Here is a 22,692-nt window from a genome sequence, read left to right on the forward strand (position 1 = left end):
TAATCACCCTCCCTCCCCCTCAACCACACACACACACACACCCCGAAGCAGATAAACGCAGATCTCTACTGTGTCCCTAAACGAATGCAATTTCACATTAACATAAATTAAAGGCACATAAACTTTCTTTAGAGGCTTCTTCTAACTAAATGTAATAAAGAACCTCTCCTCCTGGATTCATGTTTTATTCAACATTTGGATATGCTCAATTAGGAGCCCCTAATTAACATTAGCTGTCCTCCAACTATAGCTACTGAAGGAAGGAGCAAAGGAGAGGGAATCGGAGGAGGAGGAGGGTGGTTGTAAGGATTAGTGGTTGAATGAAAGCTTTGGAAATCTGTTTTCATAATAACAAATTTACATTAACATCGAATGAATGAATTCATGTTCGTGGCTCATTCAGAACTTTGTTTATGAACAGTGAGCGCTGAACTTTTAATCTTAAAAAACATGACATTTTTGAAGATGCTAACTGGTTTACACAACTAAACAAGACATTACCCTTTTGAAATATTAAGTTATCTGCATTAATTAGCATGCAAAAAATAAGATATGGATTCATTAAGTATTACCGCTTTTCTACCTGCTAAAACATTCAAATAGATAAATAGATAGTTACAGCTGGATTTTACTGTATTTGTAGCTCAAGTTAATAAATGTCTGTAAACGAATTATATTTTGTATTTTAGGCTGTCACAATTCCATTGTATGAGATAAGAACAAAATAGCTGCTACAATTTTATAGCTAATGGAGAACAATACCCTGCGTAACCTTGTTATATAATCTGTAGAACAATAAGTGGATGCGCTGTTGTTCATGTAAAAATTGTTCGAAGTCACATGGTTTTGTTTTCAATATTTCAGTGTCTGATTTTTCTTTTCATTTTGAGAGAAAGAAAACTTGGGTGGTTTAAATTCCACAAATAGCATTGGTAGAATATTCAACTTGAATTCTTAAAAATATATATGTATGTATGCAACCCAGTGAAAACATGTTCTGATATGCATAATGTGTGCCTGAGTAAGTACATAAGAAAGTAACAGAAAAGATTGGAGGTTCAAAAGGTTTGACTTAACTTCTGATTCACAGAATGAGAGTACAACTGGTGTTTGAAACAGAATTATTAAGAAACTATTGTGACACTCCTTGTTGATAAAGCACATGATGGGATTCCTTTTGGTAGTCCGCCAGGTACTTAATCAACAGGAAGTGGCACAATGCTTTTTGTAGCAACACGTGATGCTTTCCGAACATATGCTGGTGTTTTTAGCCATGTAGTTATACTATACAACCAAATAAATATATGTTGCACAAATGCATCTGATTATAACTCACCAAGATCATGTAGGTGAATTATGAAATGTATATAAAATTATAACTATTTAAATCTAATCTCAAATGTTTGTGAAAACTTAAGTACAAGTACACTCTAAAAAAATTACCACTTGTTTTTAAGAAAACAAGAGATAATGAAACAATGTTAGCTACAATGAAGAAAAGAACAAACAATGTTGTTCTTTTCTTTCTTTACATTTTTGTTCAGAACCCAGATAAAGAGCAGTCTACCTATCTATTTAGGATTATTTATCTCAAGGTTTTTCACAAGTTTCTTTTTGCCATCATAAGAGTTGTACATTTTTTATGATTTTGCCACCTTCCTACCTCTATGCCTCCTAAAATATTTTGATATTGTATTAACAATCAAATGTGAACACATTTCAAGTTTCTGGAACAGAGAACCTTATGCTAAAATCTAACATTTGTTACTCTTTGCTTGGTGCATATCGATAACAATAAATCTGCCTAACCCTAGTCATATATTCCCAGAAGGATTAAAGAGGATTTACTTTCTATTTAACAAGACCAAATGCAAATCTGGATAATCCTATCCAGGGCATTGTCTGATTCAATATGTGGCCTCAGGACTTTAGTACAGGTAAGGACGGGGACTTAAACCCTGGACATTTCCGCTCAAGAACCACCACTTCACAGTCCAATTTAGCTCTGTGTGGCCTCTGCAGTCAACCTTCAGTTAACGCAAGCCTTCTACGCACATTAATATTAATATTAATACTCATTCCTACATCTCTAAATGATAGATCAAAAGATGATGTTGGCAGGTTATTATACCAGCAGGAGTGCCATAACACTTCATATACAGTCAAACCACATGAAGCACAAAATCAATTATCATTGAGAATTCTATGAAATTTTAAACAGCTTTATTAACCAGCCTATAATGGACAGAAGCTAACATAGGTCAGAGATGAAAGGCATCAGAAAGAACATGAAGTCTATGTTTGATCTCCATATCAGATGGAACGGGAAAAAAAAAGTGCTGGTCCAAAGAAAGTAAAGAGATAAACTTTCTTAATAAATTGGAAAAGAGAGAAACAAAGATGACATGGGGAAAAGAGCAGGATAAAATTGAGTTACTTTCTTCTTTGCAGTTTTTACTTCTCTTATTTTCATCCTCTTTTTTTCCTCACTTTTTTGTCCTTCAAAAGCCTCATATGGGCTGGAGTTGAAAATGAGCAAAGCTGCTTTAATACTAAAAAAAACAATTCATCTAATATTTTACTGCACTTGTAATTGTCCATAATTAAATCCATTAAAATGAATGAACGTCTATTACTGGCTAATGTGAGCAACGTTTGTAGCAACAATCTAGGACTCATACTAAGAATTTGAGAAGCAGAAACAAAGTGTTAAATTGGAATAAGTCAGAAGTTTGGGTCCAACTTCAGTCCAGCTAATAATGTTATCATATTTGAAAGCAGAAAGTTTGCACTACTGGCAACCACTGCAAGTATCTAAATAAATAAACTGAATTAGAATGATGGAAAAAACTGTCAAATGTGAAATGATCATGAACAGACATGGGTGGACTGGTGATATATCATGTACAAGGTTTGATGTATGCTAACGTCAGCTAGCATACATCAGCTAATGTCAACAAATTTAACAGATAAAGTAATCTAAACTGATTTTTCATTGCTTCACACATATAATCTCCTGCAAGTTGCAGTATGAACAGCTTTATATTCCTGGAAGCACATAAATTCAACAATCAAGTGCTTTGAGAGGCAGGAGATGAAAGAAACAGCACATTTAGCTGCTATGATACCTGCCAGGGGGGATCTAAATTATTAATAGCTGGAGAACGAGCCCAAAATCTTTGCGCTTCTTTTATTTTAAGAACACAAAATGGGGGAAAAAAAGGCAGATATAGCTGCAAATATTTAAAGAAAGGTTACATATTTTTCTTATCTGCTGGTTGTTATTATTAGATATATTTTAATACATTTTTTTAAAATAACTTTTTTTTTGTTTTTTGCTTTAATTACTAAAGCTGGTAGGTTTGCTCAAGCACCATTTTTTTTACACTGATTAGTTATTAGCTCTTAAAATTCTATAAAATGTAAGTTTATTTTATTTTGTTGGATGAGTGTGTGTGCACAATAGATATGAATAAAAAAATACTTGTTCTTTACAAATAGTATAATATTGAAAAAGGAATAAAAAAGCAATTCACACAGATGTTAATATCCTTAAGGACACAAACATTTTCTACATATTGGATTATCTTGAATCCAACCTAATTTGTTGGGAAAAATGCTATACTTGCATGTTTCTCTTTGTTTCAGGCTTGAAAATCAATAAAGCTCCATGTCAGATATTCACATAAACAGAAATCCATGTCTCATTTACATCTTTGATGTTTGCTGTAAGGATGGAAGCCTGGCCATGTGAAAAGACTAATGAAAATAAAACATGTTGCACTGTAACTTTCCTCACACCTTACAAACACAGAATATTTGTGGTGAAACTTGTTTAGACCCAAGTACTGCTTTCTGCATGCTTACTAGTGCAACCAAAGTATCCTCGTTCACAAAACATAAACCCATAAGCACGATCCCCATCTGAGCTGCCCCTGGCCATTCATAAATCAATGTGCAGGTGGCGTCATCCTGCACAGCTGAGTTTTCAAAGTTCAGATGAGCAATGCAGAACGACAGGAGATGTCATGCAGTATCGAAGTCAGAACTGTTCATAAGCATCTCTGACAAAAGTTCCTCCTTTTGAATATATTTCAAAGTAATATGGGTGAATAAACTCAGTGTCGGGATCCTGTTCTTAAAATATTAAAATATTTGATATTTTGGTGTTTTTAGAAATCTTATATGAGCCCATAATGGTCCTGCTTTATGACAGATAGCAGATTCAAATGTCCCAAGTGATTTAATAATGCAGGTTATGTCTGTCCTGTGGAACCATTGATCGTTAGCAATGTAATAAATGCAGCTACATTCCCTAAATTCAAAATGTACATGAAGCAACTGAAGAGTGTAAAAGTGAAATTCACTTTGGAGCTACGAACACTTCAGGCCTTTTGTCGCGTTCGCTACATTCAAAATACTCATCACAGACTTACCTGCCGGACACTCCTCCTCATCTGCTCCGTTTTCACAGTCCCTCTCTCCGTCACATCGCCACGATAGCGAAACACATTTGCTGGCTACCCCTCCACAGTCAAACTTCTCTGGAGGACAAGTCTGTCGGCCTGTTGTGAGAGAGGGGCGGGAAAGCAAAAGAATGAAGACAGAAGGAATGGCAGAGAAGGGAAACATGGCAAAAAGGAGGGGAAAATGGGAATAGAGAAAAAAGACAGGGAAGGCAAAAATGGGACGAGAAATGGAGAGAAAAGGGACAGCCAGTCAATGAAACAGTTTGATAACTTGGTTATCTTGTTGCTCAAATCGATTTCTTCTCAAAGGCCTGCAATTTAACTAGACGCACAGCGACAGTGGAACAAAGAAGAACACTGTCGGGGCAGGCACAAAGCTGTGAAATACACAAATGCACAAAGATAAAAAAGAAATGCTGAAGAAAAACAAGCACTACTGTGTGTAAATGTAGCTGGGAATAAAATGGTAAAGATTTCTTCACCATCAACAACCTAATAAATTCCTTGTATACACACAGCTGAAATCCAAGCAAAAAATAGTTAAAAATAAAAATGGTGACTAAAAGAATAACAAAATGCAGTTGTGGCATAAACTATGGTATTGTCTGCATTTATTTTTCTGTTTTTCTAATGGAAATGTGTAAAATTAAATTAAAGTATCTCACAGCTTGTCAACAAGTCTCTCAAAAAACTCTGTGCATGCGAGTAAGAACAAAGGCCCAACGGTAAAAGCCCATTACTGTACAAGCCATTGTTCCTCCATGGGGGCTGGTAAAAATGAAAAATACAGCATTTTTACACATCAAATTTTCAACGAGTCCCCACAACAAATCCCTGTCCTTTCTCCTTTCAAACAGGCACACACACACACACACACGCACACATACACATACACATACACACACACACACTTTGTATAACACCAAAGAGACTCCAGCCCCAGATCACATTACACGGCTGTGTCAAACCCAACTCCATCAATTATACATATTTGACCACCGGCGTGCTTCCTGGCAGCACGGTTGTGTTTGTGTGTGTTGCAGCCACAGATCAATAGCACCTCTGGGATTTGCCCATTCCAGACTCATTCCTTTTTTATTCATCTCATATTTCTTCTTTCTCATTTTGATTTTCACCAGCGTTTTTTCATCTCATACCGTTCAAATGTTGTTTGTCGTAAAAGAAGGTTTGAGCATTGCTGCGTTTTCTGCAGCACTGGCAGACAGGTTCTACCTCTACAACTGAATGCAATTTAGTTTTCAGCTTTTCTGGTTTTGGGGTCCAGAAATTAGACTCATCTTCAGTAAATAGAGTACGCATCCTGATGGGGCTCAATTGTGCCTTTTGAAAATTGACAACCTTTAAGCAGGTATTCAACATACTTTTCAACAAGTCAACATATCTGTGTTAAAAATGTGTTATTGGTCTAATGTAATATTTAAATAATAAAAAAAAACATTTCCATTATCTGCAAGTGTAACATTATCATAATTTGCAGAAAAGGCTTTCAGACATCCATCTCTGTGTAATTAGGCTACATAATGTGTTTCATTTGTGATACAATTCCTGAAATAAGTGGATTTTTCAATAATCTTCTAATTTATTGAATGAGTCTGAAGACCCTATTCATCTGCTTTTCCTACTTAGTCAATATTAGTTTTGGGTTCCACCTTCCCTCTTTCTTTCTTACTTATAATGAATAAGAAACTCCTCTATGCATTTTTCCCTTAAAACAAATTTGATTTGGCCATTAAAATGTAAAATCATTCTGAAACCATTGCCCAAAATATATAAGCATAAGTGCCAGATCATGTCTGGTAATTCCTGCAGTGACGATGAGAATTTGAACGTGCATTCATATACTTACCAGCTCAAAGCAGCTCCACTACCTAATGTGAAGGTACTTATATAAAAATAATGATGTACATGAAAGCCAGAAACTGTATAAAAGAAGTGCTTTGAGCCATAAAAACATTACTAATTGGTTACTGCTGTTTTGAAGCCACTCTGGCATTTAGCCACTATTGTTTTGGCAAGGTGATCGCGATGGAGATACTTTAAATTCAGAAAAAATATCCGTCTTCAGGCCATCCACTTAAAAATAATACCACATTTATATAACTCAAGAAACAACTGCACAATTTTAAGGGAAATTGTAAATATGCTAAATAATTGTGTCTCAGAGGGGTGGATGTTGGTAACTGTTGCCTTGTAGCAAGAAGGTCTTGGGTTAGAATCCCAGTGAGGGGTCTTTCTTCATGGAGTTTCTCTAAATTGCCCTCAAGTGTGAGTGTGTGATTAATTGTCTTGGTACGTCTCGTCTGTCGCCCAATGGCCGCTGGAGATAGGTCTGTTCTCGTTCCCTGCTGTTTTCAATCACCTGATCTGCCTCACCTGCAGTTCCAGTGTCATATTGCCATGTTGCTGTCTGCTTCTTTGCTCAAAGTCTGTAACTTTTCAGTAATTGTTTATTAAGAAAAACATACTCTGACCTTCCCAAACGTACAAACCACGGCAGATTGCAAGGTCTACATTCAATACATCAAAAATATTTTTGGTGAGGAAGCCCAGTACAATTTGATATTACATTTATCCAAAGGCATTCCAAACATCTGGAAATCTCCAATAAAGAATACTTCACCAGTTTCACTATGCTAGACCTAAGCAACAACATAGTTCATTAAATTTTGCCCCATCCAGGGCAAAAGCCATGACTGAAACTGAAGAACACCATGAACAGAGGGGTGGTTATGTTCTTATTTGAAAGTTTCCATGAAGAGTATTTTACTCTAAAGGAGAGTCAAGAAAGAATATACGTTCTCAACTAGGCTATGACCGACCAAGTGCTTGCAGACATATTTAATGCTAGGTAAGTTTTAGAAGTAGCACAATGATACTCTACCTAGGAAGAAAAATAAGGTAGACTGGAGATACTAACTTCTGCTGTATTGCCAAGATGGTTTTCACTGTGAAACTGCATATTAAAGTATATTTGGTGCTTGAACTAATAAAGTAAGCCAAAATAGGATAAGACCTTGCTTTCAATGACAAACACCACAGTTACTATGCAACTTTGAAAGGCAATTTTATCCAAATAATTCTGGTTGTATGTATACATTTGCATTTGTATGTAAAATCCTGACCATGTCTGGACTGGAGAAAATCCACAATAGGTTAAAACCTGTACATTCAGTTCTTGTTTAAAAAAGTTGCATAATAATAATAATAATAATAATAATAATAATAATAATAATAATAACATACAGATTACTTTTTAATGTTAAGTGATTGACCTTGTGCCATCAATCATTGTCTTCAGGAAGTGCAAAGCAGAACTGAAATCAGGTGTCCTGTTTGTGCGCACAAACTTGACAAAGCTGATTATGAAACAAGGAGAACTAAATATGGAAGATGAATCACACAAGAGCATTCAAAACATACGTTGCAGCAAAATATAATGCAATTTCAAAATTCTTTATTTCTTAAATGGTGCAATTTACACTTGACTCGAAGCGCTGCTCACCATTCAGATGAGAGGAAACCTTGATGGGATATAATTTCCTAATATACCAAAAGACTAATTTCACCAAATAAAATAATACAAATTATTCATAGAAAACTAATCTCTATTAGTAGTAATGGTATTCTTTCGGCTGACTGACCCCCTTATCACTGTATTCTGAATCTGTTCACAAGTGTTACATGGAAGTGCAGCCTAACGCCTTCTGTGCAATAATGCATTAGTCTTTTACAAGTCCTCACAAAGAAGAAACATCCTTTGGGGGGATCCACTAAATATCTGACTGACAGCTGAGTTAAAAGGAAGTAATTTGTCTGACTGGCCCTGGGCCCTGGGTGTCTGGAAGGGACAGTCATAGAAGAGCTGCCTGTCAAACAGCAGAATACAGATGAGTGAGAACAACAGAGAGTTCTGCTGACATTGATTATGACTAAATAAATTAAACGATTTTCATCCCAAGGACAATAATACTCAGGAAAAAAAAGGAGAATTCAAGTTCCCTACTATTGAACATTTAGGCTCTTATCTATAACTACTTGAAAGACTGTTCAGGTGTCTGCTGTTAAATCAGAGAATATGGACTAACCAATACTATCTGTGGACAGTAATACAAATTACATTGTCTAAAAAATGTGCAAAGTTTCAGCAGAAAGGTGGTTTATTATTTAGCCTCTAGCACCTTAAATTAAAACAAAGTTTACACACACAACATAAAGTATGGTGGTAGAGAGCAAACACACAAAAATTAACCAATCAGAGGCATTAAGTTAGAGACTGAGAGTTGAGAGAAAAAGAGAGACAAATGCTGATGTCTAAACGGCCACTCAGTTTGGTCACTGCCAATGACAGTAGAACTGATATTATCCACGAATCAGTGAAGCAGCTTGGTGGCGAGATGTAAGATGTGTTTGTTTAACACAGCAGCTCCCAGGTGGATGTATCCGTTATCGAATGAGTGTAAAACAGGGTCAGAACAGCGAGCAGACAGTGAATATGTACAGGATATATCAGGGCAAACGAAGCAAGCAAATCCATTTAGGTGATTCCAACCTTTTTTGCACTTCCATTTCTGTGGCATACAGTATTATATATATATATATATATATATATATACACACACACACACGAATGTGGCTATTAGAAGTACCCAGCATTTATGGAACAGTTGCTATGAATTTCCATAACAAAAAACAGAGAAAACACCAGCACCATTTTTTAAGTGTGAGGTTGAAGACCATGTACTTTTTCTTTTTTACAGCATTTTCCACAAATATCATAACCCCCTATAAAAGGAACGGTGATGTTGCAAATGTTTTGTGATTTTCTCCATTTTAGAAATGCAGTTTTGGTTATTTAAAAATTACACCAATTTTCTACAGTAAATATTTATAAAAAATATAAGCCGTCATAATTCAAAAAGACTTTTGTGGGTCTAAATGAGTTTAATGTAGTTGTTTCTGGAGCAAAATTGGCTCTTTGAATTGTAAAGATAGACCACTGCAATAATGTGCAGTAAAGGGTAAAATTCTTTATGAAATACTGAAAAGACCACAAATAAATATTAATCCTTCCCATTTCCAATACCCCTAAGCCACATTCTTGTTTTTTGGTCATTTCTAAATGGTAAATTGCAATCCAAGTTGATGTTCGTCTTGGGGTCAAAAGAAAAACAAAATCTCATTAGACAGATGGTGTATGATGCAGATTTTTAATTCAGTTGAACAAACACAAGTGGAAATGGGAGCACACTTATTATTCACCTCACACAGACTGCCTAAGTGTCTATTATAGCAGGGTATAGGGGTGGACTGAGCAAGGCGCTCTATGCTAATGAACTTTTGATTAACTACTTTCTTAAATTTCCCTCAAAAGGAGGGAGGGATCGAAGCATTGTTGCACACAACTGCTTTCTCTATCAAAGTGCTTGGTTACCATCTAGCTATCCTCCCATGTGATTGATTAGGAGGGTTCAAAGCGTTGGATGCTACTGCTAAGATAATTTATTAATTATGAGGTATGTTTACGAGACTAAGTCAGCTTTAAGTCCCCATTTTGTCACAAGGAAACATGTCAAAACCAACACACACAATGGAGGGTGATAGTGTAACATGATGAATATGGACTGCAGACAGTGTCGACTAGATTGGCAATGAGGATTAGAGTTTTATGATTTCAATGTGGAGAACTCCTTGTACTTCTACGTTTAAAGATACAATAAATTTCCAACTGCAATGCTTGCAGCACTACACTGATTGATGAGGTTTCTCGCTTTAATGTCTTTTTATGCAAAATACCTACGCTCTCTCTCACTGTGTCGGTGGAGCATTAAGAATTCCCAAATACTCTACAATGTTGTGAATATCAATTGGCCCTGAAAACAGTTTAAAGGAGAAAGTGAGTCACATGGGACACACCCACAGTTTCTTTGGTATGAAAAGGTACGGAGCATCATTTTTATTATGCTACATGTTAAAAAAAACATTTTTCTACAAAAGACATTTGGGAATATCTAAATAAATATATATTAACTCAAGAAAAGGCCTGTTATAACCATTTATTTCAGAATTTTTCAAATGAGAGTAAATGCCCTTATCGCTTGCACAAGTTTGACAGATCATCAATTAAATCTGACTTACAGGGGATTCATAAGAGCTGATCGTGTGTGAAATAGGATAATTAAGCTGAATTTTCAGTTGAGAGGTGGCTCTATAAATTGGTAAGTGGCTGCTTGAGAACAATAAGCTTTTATTGTTGTGCAGTAAAAACAGGGCAGAGGCTTTGTTTGACTACGAGCAGCTATGTACTTGCCCTTCATATTGGTTCAGTCTGGTCTAAGGAAGGCTGATATAAAATGTTATTCCAATCAGATTTATGCAACATTAGTAAAATTAACATGACACAGTCTCACAGCTTCATATTGTCAGTTACCAATGTCAATATGGAGAAGGATCTAATGTAAAGTGTTATTCACCTGCCATTTTCAGTTTGGATGGAACTCATAGAATTATGATTCTATGATGTTTTTGTTATGGATTAAATGTCATACAGACATTAATGCAAATCTGTGTGTACTACAACTAGAACTACACGTATTTTGGGATTAATTTCATATACATTTAAAAATGTTACTTTAAGCCCATGTTGACCATATGAATGTCCCAAAGTACACAGTTTCCCAATTTCAAATAGTAGGAAGGATTACTCTATAATTCATCATTTAGAAAACAAACATTTATGCTTTCTGCCGAGTAACACACAGGCTGATGAGTCTATTCATTACATGGCAGATATTTTTGTTCAAGGTACTGGAATCACAAAATAAATATTTTTTTCTGAAAGTTTTTAAAACCAATAACCTATGTTGAACCTGCTGCAAAGTATTAGTGCATAGTCTCATCCCTGTTATCTGCACACTGTTGCATTCAATCAAACTCCATCATTTTGTAACATATACTGTTGAATCGAAACACAGTGATAGTGAATTATAAATCGGAGATAAAGTAACGTGAAGTCAGTGTGCATCTTTCTTGTGTTGCATTAGTCGTAGCATATTGAGGTACAGACTCTACTGGTGACAAAGTAGGACTAGTATCTGCAGCAGTAACGATAAAACAAGGCCAGGGAAAGTAACTTAGGAATTATGAATGAGATCAGGTGGTCACACAGTGGTGAATATCTATAACAGGGGAAACGAGGACAAGATGAATATACTCCAGACTGTGGAGATGTTGGGTTGTAATCTGATCAAACAAGACCTTTTTATATCCACAGGGTCAAATGCATGAAAATAGATTGGGAACTTTCAGATAAATATCCTTTATATTAAATAAATAATAAAAATATATATCCCAACCCAATCATAAAAGTGCAAGATGCACAATAATCTGCTTAGAAAAGATTAGTCAGTTATAGTTTCATTTACCAAAGACCTGGGTTATGCTTTCTTCATATTTGAAGTTTCAGTCGATAACAGGTAGGTATTGTGGGTGAACAGTTCAAATGTTTTAGAAATAACGCTATGCAGAGTAAATTATATACATTTCTGATACTTTCCATTGAATAAATAAACATAACTATAGGTGCATCACGTCATTGATAGTAATGTAATCTAATTTTAAGTGCAGTATCTTGTATTATTTCTTATCTGAACTTAGCAATTTCCTCTCATATATTGTGTCCAAATAAGTGACCACCAGAAATGTGCATCATAGTGTTAAGACAGAGGTCAATAAATAACCTGGCTCTTTGTCATTCCTGTCGACCTAAAGGACTTGAAGTTTCAGTCGATACTTCGGTGAAGTCAGTCAAAATCTAAAAATATAAAATCACTTTCACATTTGTTTTATTTGTGTAGCTGCAGCTGTGTAAAAAGGAAAGTGTAAAATAACGCCTTCATTTGCAAACCTTATGGAGAAGTGTGGCTTTTTGATGTATAAATATTTTCAATATTCTATCTATTCATACATAAAGCTTTATATGTCTATAAGGATGAGCACTTCTTATGTATGTTAGTGAAGTGAGTATTTTATTTTAAGTTATTTTTGAGCTTTGTATAACAGCAAATTTCTGTGATGCTCTCTTGCTAATGCAACCAACAAATTTCCATTCTATGTAAATTGTATTGATTAGCGTATAGGATTACAAAAGCTTCTAAATTCTATAAGGATGTGCTATTCATGAAAAGGAGATATGTGCACTTTAGATGTTTAAACTAAATTATTAATCAATAATAAAGTATTGTATCCTAAATGTTAAGTAAAGGTATCTTATAACTGGTTAGTCAAAAATTGTGTTGGTAAAATTATATTCAAAAGTTACAAAAACTTTGGCGAAAAGCCCGTTTTCTCCACATACATTCCTGTAATGTCTTATTTTGTCACAAGGCTCCGTGAAACAAATAAAACAGGTTCACAGTCAGTTCACTGTGTTAGAACAGGCTAAAAAGTACAAAGCATGCTCTACCAAGCACACTTCATTGACATGATTTCTTCACTTGAGTAAATTGGTGACAGAATAGCTGTGAGCACGTGTGGATTTGCACATCCAGTTGCTTAATTAGTGCATGCATGAGCTGAAATGTGTTCAAAGAACTGTAAGTGTTACAATGGTTACATGCAATTTTATATGCATGAGAAAGTGTGCTTGGGTAGCTGTAAAAAAATAAAATAAAAAATTGGCACGTTTATGTTCAAACACATTAGTTCACAGATCCCAATAGTGTACACCAACTGGAGCATAAGATTTAACTGAAACAGAAGTTAGTTGTAGGAAGTAGTCTGGCTTTTTAAACTGAAGTTTGGTTTAGCTTGTTAGCATATTGAAAATAAATGAAATTGACATCATATTTGACACAAAGTCTGGCACACTCAGTCTTTGTTCGAAATCAACCACATCACCACCCCACTGTGATGTCCTTCAAATATCAAACCACAACTTAAACGAAGGTTAGCCTTGATTATTGGCTTTGATTAGAATTCTGATCTCCAATTATTGGAGCCCTGTGGCAGCAGACGCAAAGTGTGTTAAAGACAGAGAGATCAAAGTCAAGTTAAAGTGGACAGGAAAACGGTGAAGGGGAGGAAGAGGAGAGCTTGGAAATAAGAAGCACAATGTTAAAGGAATGGAATAAAAATAGTGATCGTAGAAAGTTGTTTCAACAGAAATACTAAGAGCAAATCTATGACAACAAAAGAGTCAAAAGTCCAAAGTCAAGTTTTGAAAAGCAGCTATGGGATATAAAACCAGCAGAGCATGGTAACAATTTCTTTCAAGAGGTTATTTTCTGAGTGTTCTGTGTGGAGGCATGAAGCAATGTGGCAGCATGACATGCATGCTTTGTGTACGAGAACAGAAAAGAAGTAGGCACCAAAAATATCAAGCTCTACAAGGAAAAAAACTTCTTCCGATTCTGCTTCCCAAAAATCTCTACGACACAATTTCTACATGACATTCACATGTCTCTGAATAAACAGACTGACAGAATAAAACTGCTTCTGGATCTAAAGATTTGGCAAGATCATCCTCTTTCAGTAGACGTGGCTAAAATAGGATGCTGTTGTCTCCCTCAATCTCTTCTCACCATTTCCCCCCCCCAATCTAAATTGTGTGCAGAAAGAATAAGCTTGGGACCATTAGCAATGTCTAGACTTTGTGTCTGACAGTGCCACTGGGGAAGAAATACAGCGCGACACCAGTGCTCCCATAGGAAATTACACGTTTTATCCCCAATATAACTGTAAATGGATAGTAGGAAACAAATTGGCCGACAAATATACTTGGAATAAAATGGAAACTCATGAGATTGTTGGAGGAGGAAAAAAGCAGGGGAAAAATGAATCAGGCTTCTGTTTTGCAACACAGACAGTTGGGTTTGAACTTTAAGCTCAAAGAGCTTAAAAAAGTTAATGCAAAAGGATAAAAAAAAAAAAAAAGATTCTTCTCTAAAGTTTCTAGTTTACCAATAACAATTCCAATATATGAAGAATTAAGTTTATAAAAATATACAAACATTTTTTCATTCTCATCTTACTCCGATACAAAACCAGACCTAAATGTTCCTGTTTTAGGTCAATCGGGCTTAGTACAATTATTCTTGCTTTGCTAAATGCCAGACTAAAAAGATTTAAGAATCTTTCTCCAGATTCAGAAATCTACATAATTTGATAGAATTTTCCTTTTAAACCATACAACTTCAGTCAAATGTGTTTTGTATCACTTGAAAAACTTCTCACAATAGTTTGCTAGAATCTGGGCACCGCTGCCGAGTCAGGTTTAAAAGCCATCTTGCTTGCAAACAATTTCTTATTTTAGCCCCTCCCACAAAATACTGATGGAACTAATGAAAAAAGTGTATAAGAAAAACTAGAATGATTCATTAAACATTTGTAACTTTCATGGGAGCTTGTAAATTTTATATCCATTTCTAAAATGATTTTATTTGTATTTATTAGTGTCTTTTGATGCAAAGGTCACCGACTTTCTTCCGGGATGAAAGTGCAAGGAAGCCGTATACAGGTAGGGAAAACAAGAGACAGGCCGCCTGGGAAATTATGGCCGGGTCTGAGGCCGCCTCAAGCATGAAATTGAAGCCGTCCGACAATGCAACTCAGTGAAACCTTTCCGCTCGTATTCTAGAATAATTAACGAGCACAACCTCCTGCCACCCTGCTGCTTTAGGCTGACCTGCCTGTAGTCTCAGAACGGCCGGGCAAATCCACAGTCACTTCTCCACTCTGGAGCAGGTGGAACCGATGTAGAGGAGAGGAAGTGGGAGGGAAGCAAGTTCAAGTCTCAACACCGGACAACTGACTTTGCAGTAGAAACAGACTAAACCCTTGGACAAAAAGGAACTGCTGACCACCAGGAGACATGGAAATAATTTCTCTATATTCCTCTGTGACTCATAATTCTTTTCACAACATGAGTCACACATTTGTGTTACATTACATGGAAATGTATTCAGTACACAAATGGCGAGAAGTGGTGAACAGGTGGACACCGTAATTCGTTAATAAGTGGTATGAGTTATGGTTTTATCAAATTGCATAAAACTCAGTACACAAAATGTATAGTAACTGTTAATAAATTGCTTGTCATATCTTTTTACTAAGCTTAGTTTCAGTTCATTTTAAATGATATCAAAATTAACTTTCATTGCACAAACAAATCTAAAGATAACACTTTAGCAACATTTCATAAATGGCCCATCTGTTAGAAAGTAAAGGAGCCTTACAAAAACTCTTCTACAAATTGTGTTTGAAGCCCACCAAGACAAAAGTGGAAAGAAATTGATATGAGCATCTATGCAGGAGAACTGATGCAGACAGATTTGATCATACACTTGTTTTAATAACTTCCTTAAAGAGATTACAAAAGTTCTGTCACTACAAATAATTAAAATTCACGTAAGGGTGTAAAACATGCAAGCTGGTTAAAATGTTCTTGCACAATGCTCACAGCACAGCTGAGTGGTCAGATCAACATGAAGGTACGGATGTGTTTGAGATGGGCTACAATTTCTGCAGACGCCTGAGAAAATAGGAGTGCCAACCAGCACGAAATGCTCTATTAGAACGTGCACAAAAACTACATCTTTCATACATAATTGTAACGATTATGTACACAATGAGACTGCTTGTTGTTCAGAAGGCTGGGGGCTGCAGACATACATTTTGCAGTAATCTTACCGTCATGCCTTAAACTACACAACTGGAGAAATAAAGAAATAGTTCTATTCCAGCTTTACATTAAAACTACATCTCACAGCAATTGCTATGATGCAAAACACAATTACCATGTTCAACAGTCAGCATCCAATCATTGGTATCTGCTGTACAACACCAGCAACATTCTGCAGTTATAACTGAGTAAGTGTTCAGGGGTCCCTCCTCCCTGCATGCACATTTGAACTCCAGAGGACAGGGTTCTAATAATCTTTGTGTCAAAGTTCCACACTTTTCTCAAAAATACATTTCTTTCCCCCTTTTTAAAACATTCTGAACATTGAGTAACAACTCTTTTCACAGCTTGTTGGCATCTGCACTATCCTAGATTTAGTGTCCGAGGTGATCTAACTCTTGGACTTGTCAAATAACGACTGGAGTATCAGAGCAGTTTTGTGAATTTTCATACCTTCATCCCATTTGTTAAACAAACATCAGCTTTAGTGCTTAACTTTGACATTTTAAGAAGGCATCTTTAAAAGAGATCCAGGTAAATTTGGATGTGAAATTGTCTGGAATTGTCAGGTTAAAAAAAAAAAAAAAGAGGTAAACAAGTTTTCTTTATTCAATTCTTTTTTTTTTTTTATCAGACCTGGAAATAAAAAAAATCCCACACGTTCTAAGACAGCAACGAAACCTTGAGAGGAATTCAAGCTGCAAACATTCTTTAAAATCAATCTGCTTCTGCTGTCCAAGTCTACACAATTTTTTCTTTAATCTTTTCCCCAGCAAAGCTATGATTACCATACGGAAAAGAACTTGATGAAGGTAGTGGAAATGAGTGGATATGAGCTCTATAAATCATGACTACCACAAGTGGGTGAGAAGTCTTGCTGTGATGAGAGGCACCACTTTGACAGTTTGTTTCTCTAGATGAATGACTTTCATCAGCTGGATTGGAAAGAAATAAACCCTGAGGTATTGAGTAAAGTAGACCAAAAAATAAGAGATGATCAATATGTGCTAAACATATCAGGACACATTAAGATGTAAATTGTATTCAAACTATTTAATAACAAGTCTGAGTGTACAAATAAAACATTTCCATTGCAAATGCGCTAACTTTAAGGCCTTGCAACAGAGTCGAGTTTGAAGCATATCAAAGAACCAAATGTTTTAAAATCCCCCGTTTTCTCAATTAAAACACAGCTGCTTTGATATCGTAATGGCAGAGCCGAAGGGAATGCGTACACTGTTGTTCTCTCGGTTTTATCTGACGACGCTTCTCAACCGTGAACAATGACTTGAGATTACTTGACTTCAATACTCATCAAAATTCTCATTTGTGCTAGTATACTTTCCTCCCATTCTCTTTCATAATGGGTTTAGAGACTTTTCAAGACAGCCTTTATCAGCATGCCTCCAAGTGTGAGATGCTTGAGTAGACCTGGAATAGATTAGTCACCGAGATGATACAAGGCTTTTATGTCATGAATATAAAATATCCTCCGCATCTCATAGAAGTTTAGGCATTCGAAGATGGGGGTTTTGTATCACATTCTTAAGTTTCCGAGCATCCAGAAAGGCAGAATAAAACGAGTGTAGTTATATCTTTGTCCAATACACGGTAGACTAAAAGTGACAAGTGTCTATTGTTCCTAAGCTTTCATGGTTAAACATCAAATAAGAGGAATAAAATCAATAAATAAATGAAGCATGACATTTTTTTTTCCAAACAGAAAAAATGGAAGCTAAAATAATATATGAATGATTACAAGTAATCTAGATGTAAACTAGAGAACATGAACTGTTTCCTGACAGCTTCTGTTGTAAGAAAACAGATATAGAACACTTTTGATATACATTTCTAAATTGATATCTGACCTCCAAATGACCCTTCTGCATGTTAAGACAAAAATAATTACCTTGTTTTTCTAAACCTATGTCAGTATTTTGATATCTAATCACGTCAATTCAAGCCTGAGCTTTAAGTGACTTTAAGTGTAGTTACTACATTTAACTGAATGTAGTGAGAAAGTTTCAGTGGCATGATGGACGCTGCACTTGAAATAATGTTTTGATGGCGACATTACTCTCGAGTGAAACATAGACTAATTATATGGAAAAAAGTGAGACTTGCATGAACACTGCATGACTAAATACTATAAAGTTTTCTGCTAACAGACTATGCTGTGAGAAATGTGCTGGTGATTGGTAAACAGACACAATGTTTGGCTCTGAAATACAGATGCCCCATAATGTTTCTAATCTATTTTTGAGAATTGATGCTAACAACTGCAATAACTAATAAGCCACACAGTCATACGATCATGCATGAACCACTGCTCGGCCTTATTGAGCGTTATTTCCAGAACCCCCTTCAGGCCCAGGTTTTTTCAATGTGTAATTACAGAGAACGACACAGCAACCTGTGTGTTTGTGTGTAGGTGTGTGTGCGTCTGCACATGTGAGTTTCAGAGCCATCATTGGAGGTCCATAGTTAATCAGCAGTCGACCAAAAGTCTCAGGGATCAGCCCATCGATTCTCTCCCGGGGCAATCAATTCCATCAAGGCATTACTTAAACTGAACTTGGATCAGAAAGTGGATGACAAGCAGCAGGCAAAATGACAGAAACAAGATTGCTACGCACAGATGTTGGCTGGCAGAAGGATATTTAAAGGTCTTAAACTACACAAAGAAAGTGCTGAGAAGCAAAAACTAAAAAATGTACAGAAACAACCAATGCAGATGCTTCTGGGAGGAACAGCAGGTACAGTTTACCCCTTTACCTCATCATATCAAGATGTTAAAACTAAAGGGCATTTTGCGCCATTTCTGAATTCTGTCCACATTGTATAACTTTACACCATCACCAACTCCATCACACTTCTTTTTGATTGTTGTGTTTCCATGGCATTGAAGCAAAGGCAATGAAAAAAAATAATGTAATTTGTTCATCATTTAAGTCCGTTTGCCAACAATATCTGTCAAAAGATTCTCTACCGTGAGCGTTGTAACTTAAAGATGCAATATTGCACATATATGCTACTGCTGCAGAATTCATGCAAGTGTTAACTGTTTGTTGCAGCAACGGCCTGATTAATGGTGCCTAATGTCATCCTTACACCTGGACCCAGGTCTCAAGGTTCAGTGTCCTGCAACTTTTAGGTTCATCTGAGTCGCCTGAGTCTAATGATTCATTATATCCTTTTTGTAGTGTTTGTAAAAGTATGATTTTATTGTAATGTTTGTGGTGTGGAACCCAGGAAGAATAGTCTCTACTATGACAGAGACTAATGGCGATCTTTAAATAACCAAATGAGGCCAAATAATGAGGAAAGGGCACAGATGTGAACAAATACAAAGTTTCAATTCCTGTTGTTGTAACATTGTTTTATTTTTACCTCACAATGCATGTAGAATACCATGATAGACCTGTGGTGATCGATGCGTCTGGAAAGAGTTCGAGAAGCTCTCCATGTCTGACCTTGATTAGATATAATGAGACTAAACCACTAGTCTACTGATCTGATGAAATGGGTTGGATTTTAACCTTGCGATGAATACTAAATACAAGTATTGAGTTCAGTTTTACCCACATACTTATGCCAGTGCGCACACTCTAAGCTTTTAGAAAAGGCATGTGCTTGTATGCAAACCCACACACGTTCTTGGCCTCTGCCAATCAGATTTATCATTGGGGATCTTCAAAGCCCCCTTTGATCACCTCTTTGAGATCCATATTGATGAAAAAGTGCCAAATAGGATGTGGGTTGTAGTGTGAGAGTTGAATGATAAGACTGAAGAGGAAAGACAGATTTCTAGCTCCGAACCAGGACATATATTTGATGAGTGTCTCACCGGTCCTGTATCTGTGAAGTAAACGGATGCTCTGCGAGGAGCTTACCAAGAATAGTGAAAAACTAGTAATCTGAAACTTTGAACAATGGAATTAAAATTGTTCATCAATTGATACTTTGCTGAAGGGTTTTATTGAATTACTGGAGTTTGCTGAGTTGGGAAAGTCACTGCTAGCTTCCTGTCCTAAATGCTTCTGTTTGTGCTCAACACATTCTTTATGTTTCTTTTTCCTATCATCATTTGCTTTCTGACATAAATTATTCAATATCTGACGGCTCACTGTGACGCAGCATAGGGACACTGAGCAGTTTTGCTACAAAGATCATCTCTGCAAGAAACTTAGGTAGAGAGGAAGAACACAAGGAGAAAAGACAGATGCCTCCAAACACCCCAACAAAGAAAAACAGTAATTGCTTCGTTGGAAACACTTTCTACCCCAGGAATAGGACACAATTGAAGTCTTGGACTGAAGGAAAGAAATAACCCAATGCTGAGCAAAAAGTACAAAATACAGAATAGCTTTATATTTGCCAATAATAACCCAAAAATGTATAAGTAACAGATCTAACCACAAGCAGTAAAGTGTCTATTAAAGGTTTTAGAAGATATGTGAAGTAGTAGAAAAAATATATCTAAGTTTTGCTGTGGACTACTTCATTAAACTTTAAAGTATTGGTCTTTCCTGCTCTGATCAGCTGCTTAGTCAGGTAAAAGTAATAGAGATAATTAGAAATTATTTCTTTCCACTTTTCACTTTAGCTGGGAGGAAACGATTTAAAATAAGTCAAACTATTTTGTCACTCCTTTGGCCTTGATTAAACCATGTATGGCAGTCCAACTGAAAGCAATTTTCTGATGCAGTGTTCAAGGAATGGAAGGTTGCAAAGTGCAGCAAGCACAAAGAATGGACATCCTTGAGAGTGACGAAAGTGTTACCAGAACAGAACTACTGTCGTGAATCCAGCATGAATGTATGAGAAAAAAAAAACTGCTGACGTAATGCAGATGTTTATGCTCTTTAAAAAATGCAAGTTGACTTCTGTTTAACTCACGGATTCACAACATGTGTTAGCACATGTGAGACGTGTCAACTCTGTATGTGGGAATAGGTGTTGACCTACCTGACTCTCTGTTCCATCTGTCATTATATCAGTGTTTGCTTTTGTGGCACTGCTCATCAACATGTGTGGTTAGGTTCGCCTGTTGAACATGCAATGCATTTGTGAAGCTACTTACTGCAGATTACATCAGCCTCATCCGAACCATCTGCACACTCTGGTTCTCCGTCGCAGCGCCACCTAGCAGGCAGGCATTGTCCGTTCTTACAGGCAAAGTCAGTGGTCGCACAAGTCTTCTTTGCTGTGGAAATGAAAGAAATGTTTACTATGATAAACCTACAAAAAAAAATCCTGCAGATAATGTACACTGGATTTTTAACAGCATTATTGCTCTTTAAAAACATTAACTACTGTCTTATCAAGTGACTGACAGCATGTGGCAAAAATGAGCAGAAAAGAAACATCTTAAAATCCATTCAAAAAGGCCAATTAATTCAAATCCAACAAAAGTCAAAAGATAATCCCTGAGCTCCAATTCCAAATCAATTTTCCAGTTAAATTTTTATTTAATTATGAGCAAGTAACGTTTTGACTCAAACTGTTGCCGGCTGTGTTCCAGGTGCTGTGTTCACATGCAGCTTAGAACGTGGGAGGTTGAGAGGCCTTTGATAAACTATTCTTTGACAAAGATTCTTTTTTCACACTGACTGTGGGTCGGGGACATTTGCTAGGTGAAATCACATGTCAAAATGTACGTATTCTGTCCAAACTATGTTTGTATTCCAAGATTTCTTTTGTTAGCAAAGGACCGGATGTGCAAAGTGCATTTTGAAGGACAAGTGTAACTTCTATTTGTCTCCTCTGTACAAGAGAATATCTAATGTAAACACCATCCTGCATATAACTGACTGTATGCTTCTCCAATTGTTGGCTTCTCCTTTACATTTTTAACTCAAGACAGACAATCTTTCAATGAAGGAAAAGTTGGAAGTTGGAAACTGTGCAAAACTTGCATGTACAACAAATCGTGCATCTGTGCTTTACTTTGAAAGAAAAAAAGCTGACAGTATACTGTGTCTGTAAAGTGTGTTTTAACAGTTTTATACTTGGCATATAGATTTCACTTGGTGTCAAATTTCCTCATCTTTATAGGTTTATGAAAGATGTGTTCCCTTAAGAAAGGACACTCTACAGTACTGGAGAATTTTGTGTTGAAAACGTTTACGGTAAATTCATTTTAATGAACGACAATGATTTGTTCCAGCCCTGGCAGTACATCCTCTTGTTTGTAAAGTGGGACCCTTATTAGCTTGAAGTTTTTTGTGTATAGTGCATGACGTCCCGCAGTGTTGGTATGACTGACAACACATCTGGGAGCAATAATTATGAAGTACAAGCATTGAAAACTGACACCATTGCAGCAGTGGCGATAGATCCTTCCTATATGTATATGAAATTTTGCTTACAATGTAAGGTGAAAAATAAATTACTTGTGCACACGCTCACCAGCACACACAATATTGATTTTTATAAGAGAAAAGAGGCTGCTTGTTGGGGGCTGAAGACATTAGAGAGATAGAACTGAAGAAGGTGTAGGTCTAGAATAAATCAGCAGCATTT

At 36.2% G+C, this 22,692-nt stretch overlaps 1 protein-coding gene across 3 annotated transcripts in view; it reads right to left on the minus strand.

Moving 5' to 3' along the window:
• The window catches only part of lrp8 (low density lipoprotein receptor-related protein 8, apolipoprotein e receptor), a 164,024-nt gene that overhangs the window by 65,418 nt on the left and 75,914 nt on the right, over nucleotides 1-22,692 (minus strand). For all 3 annotated transcript variants that reach the window (XM_088004838.1, XM_088004837.1, XM_088004839.1), the window contains exons 3-4: nucleotides 21,251-21,373; nucleotides 4,437-4,565 (exon numbers count right to left, since the gene is read on the minus strand). In XM_088004838.1, the coding sequence (XP_087860964.1) occupies nucleotides 4,437-4,565; nucleotides 21,251-21,373 (252 nt within the window). The remainder of the gene's footprint in view (nucleotides 1-4,436; nucleotides 4,566-21,250; nucleotides 21,374-22,692) is intronic.

Source organism: Poecilia mexicana, unplaced genomic scaffold (genome assembly GCF_051168715.1).
Source record: "Poecilia mexicana isolate PSO_F unplaced genomic scaffold, ASM5116871v1 scaffold_4, whole genome shotgun sequence".
In the NCBI taxonomy this organism is placed as follows: domain Eukaryota; kingdom Metazoa; phylum Chordata; class Actinopteri; order Cyprinodontiformes; family Poeciliidae; genus Poecilia; species Poecilia mexicana.